General features: G+C 56.8%; 1 protein-coding gene across 2 annotated transcripts; it reads right to left on the bottom strand.

Annotated features, from left to right (window-relative positions):
• Positions 1-654: 654 nt before the first annotated feature.
• Positions 655-11,046, bottom strand: TBX2 (T-box transcription factor 2). 2 transcript variants are annotated; one of them, XM_062617129.1, is made up of 8 exons: positions 10,605-11,046; positions 9,996-10,492; positions 9,057-9,324; positions 6,374-6,520; positions 5,122-5,198; positions 4,874-5,043; positions 3,059-3,672; positions 655-2,207 (listed from the first exon to the last, which is right to left on the bottom strand). In XM_062617129.1, the coding sequence occupies exons 2-8, from the start codon at positions 10,358-10,360 to the stop codon at positions 1,761-1,763; spliced, it is 2,088 nt and encodes a 695-aa protein (XP_062473113.1). In that variant the 5' UTR covers positions 10,361-10,492; positions 10,605-11,046; the 3' UTR covers positions 655-1,760. The 2 variants fall into 2 exon arrangements, with proteins under 2 accessions (XP_062473113.1, XP_062473112.1); XM_062617128.1 differs by having other exon boundaries at positions 9,996-11,046.
• Between the last annotated feature and the right edge of the window lie 247 nt (positions 11,047-11,293).

Genomic DNA, 11,293 nt, shown 5'->3' with positions numbered 1-11,293 from the left:
GGCTGGAACTGATGTGCCGGAGCCTTTCCCGTTTCGCCGGTACCAGTGCTCGTCACCGTAGCACGGCAGGACTCTACCGGCTTGGCCGGGCCCTGCCCTCCCGGGGCGGCCCTGGCACGCATCCGCGGCAGTCCCGCTGCCCCCAGAGGATGGTGCGGACAGATCCATCCTATCCATCAGCGCACCCGCGGACAACTTCGCGCCTCTCCCGCGTACTTGCCGGGTTCTGCCCGGGCAGGGGGGGGTCCTGGGGAGGGCAGAGGCCCTGAGGGCAGAATCCCCTGACGGGAAGAGCCGGCGACGTTTCCCTTTCCCCGGGGACCCCCGCGGAGGTCTCCGCCGGCGCTGGCGGCCGCGCACCTCGGACTGTTTTCATCTTTCCCCATTAGCCCCACGGCGGTGCCGGGCAGCCCGCGCAGCGCTGCGCACCTGCGGAGGAGCGGCGGCCCCGACGGGGCGCTGCGGCCGCGGGGTGGCGACGGGAATGAAACAAGCGGGAGCCGGCAGGACTTCTCCGAGTAGGGTTTTTTTTTATTGAAAGATGTGAGAATTCATCCAAACTGAACAGACAGACACCCGAGTAACCAGCACGTTGCGAATCATGTATCTTTTTATTTTAAAACAAATATAGAGCACAGTCCTGTGATATTTAAATTTATTATACTTTTTTTTTCTTTTTTTTTTTTTTGTTCTTGGAGTGAAAAATAAAAACCTGAGGTTTATTCCTGCATTCTCTCTACCCCGCACTGCAGCGATATTTGCGTTACATTTTGGATTCGATCTTTGCTGTCGTTGCTGTTTTATTTTCCTTGCAAAAGTCCGTTAAAGAATTGAACCCTTAGTTTCAATGACTCCAACAATTGTTTTACCGGTGGCACATGATTGTCCTAGAGAACAGGCGGGATAAACAATATCTTAAAACACAGTTCAAGAAACCGGTATCTCCTTCAATCACAAAGAGCTAAATAGTTTTCATTTACAATATATATGTTCATGTAAAATGAAAAAAAAACAAAAAAAAAAAAACAAAAAAGAAAACAAACCAAAACAAAAAAAAAACCTTAAATGCGATGAGTTAAACTCTAAATATTATGTACATACCAATGTACAACTCTGAATAAATTAATACCAATTTGCATATTCTGGGATCCTTATAGCTTATTTACACAAATTACCATTTATTTCATAAATATCTGCCCTGGTACCCACGGGGCTCCCCCCGCCGGACCCGCTCTGCGTGGCGGCGGCTGCCGAGGCGGTTTGTATCCCATGGTTCGGTTCTTATTTCTTTTTTTTCCTTTTTTTAGTTCTTTTTTCCTCCCTCCCCCTCCCCACGCCCACCCCCCTTGCACAGATGAGGTTTTGGCCCCGCACATCTCCCCGGGACCAGCGCTGGGGCTGGGGGTCGGGGCTGCCCCATCCGTCAGGAGGCTTTGTGTGGTCTCGTTGCACCCCCAGAGCTGCCCAGTGCCCAGAGCGGGGCAGCAGAGGGGTCGGGGGGGCTCCATGGCCATGCTGGAGTCGGGGAGCCGCTCCCAGCCCCGCAGCTGGAGGGACGGACGAGCCTTGCGCTCCCACCTCTCACTCCTGCCTCTGGGGTGGTGGGTCTGCTCGGCCGGCGGGGCTCCATCCCTCTGCTCCAGCACCTCGCTTCCCGGTCCGTCCCCCACCCCTTGCTCTGCAATAAATATTTATACTGTGCTGTACAAAATACCAGTGCTTCTCCGCCCCGCCGGAGGGCTCGCTGCCCGCCCCGTCGGTCACTTGGGGGACTCCCTGCCGGGTGACAGCTCCCGCTGGCTCTCCAGCCCGCTCACCAGTCTCTGGATGTTTTGCAGTTCGTTGAGGGACTCCTTCAGGGAGCCCTTGGGGGAGGCAGTGGGGCGCTGGCTGCCCCCCTTGTGCAGGGGCACGTCGGGGAGCGGGCTGGATTCGCGGCTGCTGCTGGCCTTGGAGCCCTCGGAGCCGGGGTTGAGGCTGGTGGGCAGGCCGGTGGTCAGCAGGTTGGTGCTGGGCGGGATGGTGACCGGGAGCTGGTAGGGGCTGAAGCGCAGGCGGGGACGGCTGCTGCCCAGGAAGGGATTGCGGGAGAGCGGCCCGGCGGCCGCTGCGCTGGTGGCTGGCATGGCCGAGGCAGCCGCCGCGGCTGCTGCCATGTAGGTGTAGGGGTAGGGAAAGAGTCCGCCGAAGGTGGGCATCGGGATTCCCTGGAGAGAAAGAGAGAGACAGAGAGGGGTGAGAGCCATGCTGATGCTCCACTGCATCCTCCCTCCTGCCTGGCCCCCCGGCTATGTTCCCCCAAGAAAGTCATCCTAAAACCACAGTGTGGGGATATCCCTGTGAGACAGGACAAGGGACTGAGTACAGTCCTGTATAGTGATCTGGGCTGGTGCTGCCCGGCACAAACCCCCTCTCTGGGACATGCCCCATCCCTGCTCTGTCCCCTCCGTGTATACTGTGTGTTCTAGTCTGTGCAGCATCACTAACCTTTAACCAGACTAAAACACATTGCTAAGTAGGATTGAGAAATTAGGGGAGTTCAAAGACATCTTTATGAATTTCATCATAGGCGATGGGAAAGGCAACACAAGCGCAGGCATTGCAGGAGCCATTTGGGGGCTGACAGGGATATGGGGATGCTGCTGGATGGGGACAGCCAGGTCAGGTAGGGCTATGATCCTGACTCTGCCCCTGTTTATGGGGGAACAGGATCAGCTACAAAAAAAACCCAAACAACTTACAAGATTCCTCCTCAAATCAGCCCTGAGGCCAACCTTCAAAATGTCCCCCACATCCTGCCCTTGCTGCATCAGGCAGCATGTCAAAGGTCTTGGGGAGCCTCACCCCCTTGTCCCCAGGGGCTGCAGAGGGCACTGGGAATGCTGGAGGTACCAGCAGCTCCTTATTTGCACTTTTATTGCTCCCCCCTGCATATCCCCCCACCTTGGGACCTGTGCCCCCAGAGAGCCTCCTTCAGGGAGCTTTAGGGAAGGACATGGAGAGGAGGGCTCAGGGCCCAGCTGGGCAGTGGGGTCACGGGATGAGCACAGGGTCTTACCTGAGAGGCCAGCATGTGCTGGGAGAGGTGGAAAGGGAAGGGGCTGGCTGTCCCTGCCGTGCCCGGGGCAGATGAGAGGGCTCCATTCTCTAGGCTTCCCCCACCGGTCACCGAGGCCAGCAAGTGTCCCATGCCCATGGCAGAGAAGGCGCCGGGAGCCATGGCGAACTGTCCTGGGTGGATGAAGAGGGGCTGCCCGGCACCCAGAGGGCTGAAGAACTGCTGCCCATGGAGGCCAGAGAGTGCCAGACTCTGCAAGTGCCCAGCACTCAGGTGTGGGGGGCTGTCCGTGTGCACCATCAGCGGGGCAAAGGCCTCCTTGCCTAGCCCACTGCCCTCCATGTCCTTCTTGCCCGGGTCTGGCTCTTTCCTCCGTCCTTCCACCTTATCCTTTTCCAGGCCTCGCGTGCCAAACAGGCCCTCACCAGGGCATTCCCGGGGGGATGCACCATCCTTGACCTTCTCCGGGCTGTGTCTCTCCTTGCTCCGCTCCTCTGGGCACCGGGGGCTGCCACGGGGCGTCGCGTCCTCCCCACTGGGGCTGACCGCTGCTGCCGGCCGCTCCTCGGGTGCCTTCTCCACCTCTGCGTCACTGTCAGCCCCTGGCTTATCCTCTGCAAGGGGATGGAGGGGCAAAGGGTCAGATCAGAAGCACCCAGGGGAGGCAAGGAGTGTGTCACTCGTGAGAGCCCTGGCGTCAGGGAGAGACTGCGGCGGCAAAGCTCCGATCGTTATTAATGGGAGAAAATCATTTCAGGGGCAGAAATGGGCCCTCGTGCCACGGTCGCTCTGGGGAAAGGGGATTAACAACAGCAGGTCTGTTGCTCTGCCAAACAGGAAAAACATGTTTGATGGAGGACCAAAATCTATTACAGCATCGCTCTCGTTAGATGCAAACTCAAAGCGGGCTGCAGAGCAGGGGATGAAGAGAGCGCAGGCGGGTGGACAGCGCTGGAGGAAATGGTCCTGTATATATTTAATTACATGGAGCTGATCAACAGCACGCCGTGGATTTATTCCAAACGGGCAGGTTGAAGAGGTGGTTTTCAGGCAAGAGGCATGCTGCAGACTTTCCCAAAAAGGGGTTTAATTTAGAGAGCCCCATCGAGCTCCCAGAGGAGGAAGGGGGACGAGAGGCGAGGAGATGGCGAGGGGAACAGAGCCCCTGCCTGATCACCTCCTGCTAAACGAAGAAAACGTTTTGGTGCGGGTTAGGTGAAGCTCTGCAGGCTGGGGCGAATATTCGGGGAAGCCTTTGAAAGAGGAGAGGGGTGTAATAAACCCTCCCACCACCTCGGGGGGGTTGCAGTTTTGATGAAGGTTTGCAGGGAATCGGGCTGGAGGAAAGTTTAAAGAGCAGATTGATAGTGCGGCGAGACAAAACCCTGCATCTAAACACTGCAACGTGGGAACGGGTAGTTTGTTTTCATTTACTAGCTTGAAGTCTTGGGGTTACAACATTTTTTTCCCCCTTTCAAATGTGTTCTTTCTTTTTTTCTTTTTTTCCTTTTTTTTTTTTTCCAGGGGAGTGTAATATAGCCATGACAGGACCAGTGAGGAGCCAGGCAGACGTGTCAAGCCCAGGGTCTGCCCCTTACAGTTTCTTTTTGTTTATCCCATGGCTATAACAGGACACTGCTGCACCCCACTAGCCTTTGCTCTGCTCTTGTTCTGTCAACCCTTGGGCTCCTTCATGCCCGTCCTCATTTCTTCTTCCCCGGTGGTTTGCCTCACTGCTCCTGAGTAACTGGCACCGATCAAAGGAATGGAAACCCGAAGTTTAGGGAAATTTGAGGACTGCGTCTCCTCCTTTACCTCTGCTGTTGCCCTTGAGGCGCAGGGGGCTGGGGAGGGCACCCACGGGCGAGTGGAGGGCATCGCGCACGGCCGCGGGCTCACAGGATGAGGCATCCGACTCGCCGCCGTCGCGGTCGGGCTTGCAGGGCTCCTCATACATCCGCAGGGACGGCAGCGAGAGCTGCTTCCTGCAGAAAGAGGGGCAGTTGGGCACCGCCCGGCCCTCCGCGGGTGCGGAGTGGGGAAGGACGGGGGACACCCCTTACCTCTTCTCCCGCCGGCCATTGCCCGTGTCCCGAAAGCCCTTGGCGAAGGGGTTGTTATCGATTTTCAGCTGAGTGATCTGCGGGAGGGGGGAAGATGGAGACAGGGAGTGGTGTGAAGCTCTGCCTGTCCCCCACACCCCCCGCCGCCGTCGGGGAGCCCGGGATGCGCTGCGCAGGTTGCGAAACGCGCTGCGGCCCCGCTTTAACACACCGCATGCTTTATTAAAAATGATGCTGAGGTTTGGGCTTGAATTATTAATAGGATCTTAATGATAGGAAGTTATTTTTCACGGCCCCCCGGAGAGAAGATGGCGACTGAGCCGCGCGGCGCTGGGTAAAAGCTATTCTTATCCCTCCCCGCCACGGGCTTCTGGGGCCGGCGACATTAGGGTGCTCAATAATGCATGGCTCTGAAATACGGCCCCAAGAGGGGCGCTGGAAAAGGGCCCGGCCCAGCCGCTCCCCCCAGCCGGCCGCCCGGACCTGCAGCATCCCCCGCCCGACGGGGCCCACCGGCCGGCGGCTGCCCCGCGCAGCTTGCGGCGGGCAAGCAGACAAAGTGCTCTTTAATCGATTGTGACTCTTCGCCATAAACTTTACGAGGGAAACAAGCCCACCAGGACCCTCAGACAGAGCTGTCAATTAGCATCAGCAGCCAGGGGTGGAGGTGGGGGTCAGCTTTTGGGTTAAAACACACACACACACAACCCTTGGAGGGGCTGGCAGAGGCCCTCCACTCCCCACCGAGCTCTCCTGGCTGCGCTGCTCACAGGGCAACACTTGCTAAATCACGAAAGCAACTAAAATTAGCTTATCTGGCTCCATTTTTTTGGCTTCTCCCGAGCCCAGGGCACCTTCTCCATGAGGCTGCCCAGGCCGCGGTGCTGCCCGGGCCTGCACCAACGACTCTCACAGCCCAGAAAAGGTGCAACAAGGTCCAGGAGGAAATTAGAAATAGTATTAACAGAAATACTAATAGCAATCATATTGGCAGTAGTAATAATAACAGTAGTAGTAGGAAAGGTGCCTCCTGCTTGCAGAGCTTGGGGTTTAACCTTTCTCCTGTTGATGTCTTTTGGCCACTCTCCTCCAAAATGTCCTCTGTGCACACACACAAATACACCCTAATAAGGGGTAAAGGATAGGAGAGGGGTGGGAGCAGGGGTAGGTGGAGGGGAAAGCAAATGGGCACATGGCCAAAGCCAGAGCAGGAGGGGAGGGCAGGGAAAGGGCAGGGGCTGCCCGGTTGTACCTTGTCATTCTGGTAAGCGGTGACAGCGATGAAGTCGGTCTCGGGGAACACGTAGGTGCGGAACGTGCTGTAGGGCAGCTTGAGGATGTCGTTGGCCCGAACTATGTGGAACCTGGGCTGGTACTTGTGCATGGAGTTCAGGATGGTCTGGGGGGAGCGAGAGAGCACAGCCCGCAGCTGCCGTCAGCCTTGCGGTCCACATCGAGCTACCTCCCCCCAAAAACCCTTTTCTCCCGAAAACAACCAAAAAAAAAAAAAATTCACAAATATTCACAAATTCAGCCCGAGGAAGGAATGCCGGGGAATGCCAAAGAGGGAGATTTCTTCTTTTGTTTATGCCATTGCATGATATGCCCCCAAATAAGGAGGTCAGGGGAAGGCAGGCACAGCAGCATCCTTGCGGGTGTTAAGCACAGCAATAAAGCACCAAAAAGGATCTCCCCGTTTTATTACACCCCCGCAAACACGAGGCGAGTTTTCAACACATTTCTCGCCGCTTTTCATATTTCCGTCCTTAAAACAAACAAACAAAAAAAAAACCTAAAAAAAATACTCGACCTCACCACCACAAAAAAAAAATATCGTTAAAAAGCCTCTCGATTTGTGTCGGAGGCGCAGAAACCCGTGCCAGCCCCAGCCAGCGCCTGAGACGTGAAAGGAGCGTTTCACCATGAGCCATGTTAAATTTATGTCTCGAAGCAACGCTGCAGAAGGAACAGACATGCTTTTTTCCCGCAACCAGGTGCCTGAAAGCACCGCCAGCACTCAAAGCCACTCTCTACCCCTCCATCTCCTTCTCCTTTCTCATGTTATTTATTTATTTTAACAGAATTCATCGCGATTTGGCTGAGGATTTTCGGAAGCGGCTGAACCCCCCACCCCCGAGCAGCTCCCGGGGCTGCTCCGACCCTCTGCCCCTTGCTGCCAGCATCGGCAACGTTTTTCTGCCATACAGCGATTAAATAATTCCCCAACCTTCTGTGGTCGGGCTGAAATGCAGCATTCACCGCCCGGAATCGGTAGGGGAATGGCAAAAGCTGGAGTAATTATTATCAAATAACGTCGGCCAAATGGCTAAATAATTATCACTTCATTTCAGTTTAGAAGGCAATAAAAGAAAAATCCCCCCCTTTTTAACGCCAGCAATAATCACCTGCTGATGAACTGTCAGATCTCTACTATATTGATATCATCTAGGCTTGATTTATCATGAAAATGGTGCAAAAAGTCTCATTCAGGACCGCAAATCCGCATTCCTTTAAAAAAAAAATCATCCTTCTCTGACCATATGGGCACTGGCTAAACCCTCATTTCCCAGATTTAACACAGTCCGGATTTTGGGCAACGACAGACACAAAAAAGATCTTTAATTGAAGGAGGCGAACCGTTCAAAACGCTGAATCAAACTAGTTTGTCCCTAGTATATGTATATATATATATATATAAAGATATTTTTTTAGACTCCCCATTTATCGATTTACCTTGCTGCCTATAAATAACCTCGCAATGTATTATTTAACAAAACGCCGTTTCCTGCCTTCAGAGAGAAAAAGAATAGAGGAGAAATAAAAAGAGAGAGGGGAAAAAACAACACATAAAACGAGAGCAAAAAGTTACGCCGGGAGCTGCCGCGCTGCGCTCCGCACCTGAGCACCGAGTCCCGCGGCTGTCCCGCGGCTGTCCCGCAGTTCCGGGCTCTGGCCCCCGCTAATTCCCGTACCACCAGCGCTGCACGATGAGCTTTCCCTTTATCGCCCGAAATGCTTGTCCAGAGGCCTGAGACCGCTGGCTTATGCGCTGTGATTTCCCCTCCCAGCCCCGTGCATTCACGCAGGATCACGCTCCCCTCGCGTTTTGACCCTGATTTCTGCGGATCTCTCTGCAAACTGCCAACACGCTTCGGTTTCTTTCTTCTCTTTTTTTTCCTTTCCCTTTGTTTTGTCGGGTTCTTATTTTTTCGGCTTTAGTTTTTGTTTTACCTCCTTTAGGTTTTGCAGATATGACCAATAGGGAAGTAAACAGGGGCTTCCGAATAAATAGGGAAATAAATAGGGGCTTTCAGCCAACGGCTCCGGCCCTGCTCCCCGCCGCGGAAACCCAGCGCAGGTGCCGCAGCTCTCAGCACCGCTCTCCTCTGCCCGGCTCGGCTCGGCCGGCAGCGACATCCTGGGCTGCACCTGCCCGTCCCCAGCCCCTCCGCTCCGTCGGGGCTGCCCTCGCTGCACCCCCCCGGCACGACTTCGGCCCCGCACATGCACCCTTCCAAATACCGCTCCCCGCAGAGCCCCGAGGGCCGGGGAAAGGCGGCAGGACAGGCCGCGGAGACCCGGGATGTGGGACCCTGAGGCTGTCCCTAGCCCAACATTCCCGTTTTCCCTGGGGACCCGTCCCCAGGAAGGCAAGGAGCTACCCCTCGGTGCCGGGTAGGACCAGCGGCCGAGGGGGCAGTGGGACAGCCAGGGCATCACAGGGCCAGGCAAGGCCCCGACGTCCAGCCGGGCCCCGGGCGCGCTGCCGGCGGGAGAAGAAGCCGCTGAAGCCCAGTGGTTCTCCAAGGCCGCCCTATGCAGAGCAGGACCGGTCAGCCCGGCACCGGGAAAACCCAAAGGGTCTCTGCTGGGTAGATCCCTGCTCGGAGGGTCCCCGCTCGGGGGGCTCTGCTCTGCCCCACAGCCGCACTTACAAAGCCGTGCTTGTCCGAGATGTTGTTGGTGAGCTTGAGCTTGTGAAAGGCAACAGGTTTGGCCATCCACTGCTCCCCCGTGGCCGGGCTGTCGGGGTGGATGTACATGCGCTTGGGCATCTCCGGGTCGGCCTTGCCGGCAACCATCCAGCGGGAGTTGTGGAACTTGTACCGGCAATCGTCGGCCGCCACTATATCCATCAGCAAAATGTATTTGGCCTTCTTGTCCAGGCCGCTCACCCGCACCTTGAACGGGGGGAACATCCTCCTGCGGAGAGACCCAGAGCGGTACAAGGCTGTGCCCCCCGCCCGCTGCCGACCCCGACTGCCGCGGCCCCACCGAGCCGCCCCGTACCTCCCGGCCTCGGCTGCCGCTTCGAAACCACCATATTTTAGCTCAGCTTCACAGAGGATTTCCAGCCCTTCCTCGTCCCAAACGCTCCTCACCCTGCTCTATTGCATCCGCCGTGGCAGAAAGCGGGGAGAAAGCTCTAAGATCCCATTCCGGGAAACAGGGGCTCAGAGGCATCCCGTTTCCCTGCCTTCACCCGGACCTAGGCGGCCCCGCCGCTGCCCTACCCGGGACCGGGGGCGCTGGAAAGGCCGGGAAGACCCCGGCCGCGGGGAAAGTTTGGCAGGATGGAAGGAATCGGTGAGAAGCGACGTAAACAAATGGGGGGGGGGGGGGGGCCTCGCAGGCGCTCAATTACCGCGCAAAATTTAATTTGGGACCGCGCTGTGGAAAGCAGCAACGGAGGGTGGGGGGGGGGGGCTCGGAGGGGGGTTAAATACTTCCGAAACCTCCAGGGACCGAAGCTCCCCGCGCTAATTCATCGGGGCGGATCTGGCCAGTAGCGGGGGACGCGGGATGAACCGGAGGGGCGAGGGCGCTGCGCGGCCCCGCAGGTGCGGGGAGGGCTGCGCGGGGCCGTCTCTTACCTCCCGGACTTGGTGATCACCATCTCGGTGCCCAGCTTGTGAAACTGGTCCCAGAGCTCTTTGGCTTCCAGCGTGACTTTGGGGTCGTCTTCGACCTCCTCCTCGGGCTCCAGGCTCTTGAGGGAGCGGAGATGGGCGGCTTGGTGATGGTGTCCCAGGGCCGAGACGTGGAGCCCGGCCTCGGCAGCCCCGGCCAGCCCGGGGTCCGGCATGGGCTTTGCCAGCGCCGCCGGAGGCAGAGCCAGAGCGGGGAAAAAGGAAGGCTGGGCGGCTGCGAGGAAAGCGGACATGGGGAAGTCGGCCGGCCGGGGTGCGTGGAAGGGGTGGTAAGCCATGGCAGTCCCTGGGAAGGCTGGATCTCTCATCGGTGCATCCACAAATCCAGGAGAAAAAGAGGGATTCCCTTTACAAAAAGGTGTGTGTGGGTTTTGTTGTTGCTTGTTGCTGGTTTAGTTATTTTTTTTCCCCTCTCCTGCCCAGCGAACTCGCTCGAGGCTCTGGAAGAGGAAGGAAAAATCAACACCACACACACACAAAAAAAAAAAAAAAAAAAGGAAAAAAAAAAGCACACAGAAAAAAAGCCGGAAAAAAAAATAAAATAAAACCAACCCCAGCGGAACGAGATGTGGGGAAGGAGGGAAAAAAAGAAGAAGAAACAAAAAAAGAGAGGCAGTTCCCGGCTCCTGGGACTCCCGGTCTGCGGAGGGGAGACAGTAGGTCCTTATTTTTTGTTGTTGTTGTTGCAGCGAGGGAGAGCGAGCGAGGGAGAGAGCCCTCCCAGTGAAGTCCTTCCCAACACTAAAATAGAAACAAAAGCCGGCGCGGGGCTGCGCGGGGCGGCGCGGAGCGGGGCAGGGGCCCTCACACCCCCGCGGGCCCTGGCTGCGCCCCGGCGGGGCCGGCTCGGCTCCGCGCTCCGCGGACGGCGCTGGGGCGAGGGCTGCTCATGGCTCCGGGAGCCGGAGTGGAAACGGTTGGATCTTGTCCTGATCTCTGTAAAACTGTGACTATCTCACATGTCCTTCCTGCTCTGATCCGCCCGCTAATGAGCCAAGCCCCCTTGATTGCTGATTTTACGCGTTTCAGACCAATTGTGGATCTGCATAGGCGTGGTTTTGACAGCTCCGGCCAAGCTCCGGGGCGCGGGGGGGGGGGGGGGGGCGCGGAGGGAGGGAGGAAGGGAAGAAGGGGAAAAAAAAGGAAAGAAGGAAAAAAAAAAAGAAGAAGGTGTCGGAAGCCTCGGCAGTAAGAAAACATGTCAACAGGATAAAATATTAACCAATGACAGAGAAAAGTGC

This window comes from Pezoporus occidentalis, unplaced genomic scaffold, assembly GCF_034315485.1.
Source record: "Pezoporus occidentalis ecotype Australia unplaced genomic scaffold, CSIRO_AGI_Poc_V1 ctg192, whole genome shotgun sequence".
NCBI classification, from domain to species: Eukaryota; Metazoa; Chordata; class Aves; order Psittaciformes; family Psittacidae; genus Pezoporus; species Pezoporus occidentalis.
The sequence above is the reverse complement of the archived record's forward strand: the minus strand, read 5'-3'. Positions and strand labels throughout refer to the sequence as shown.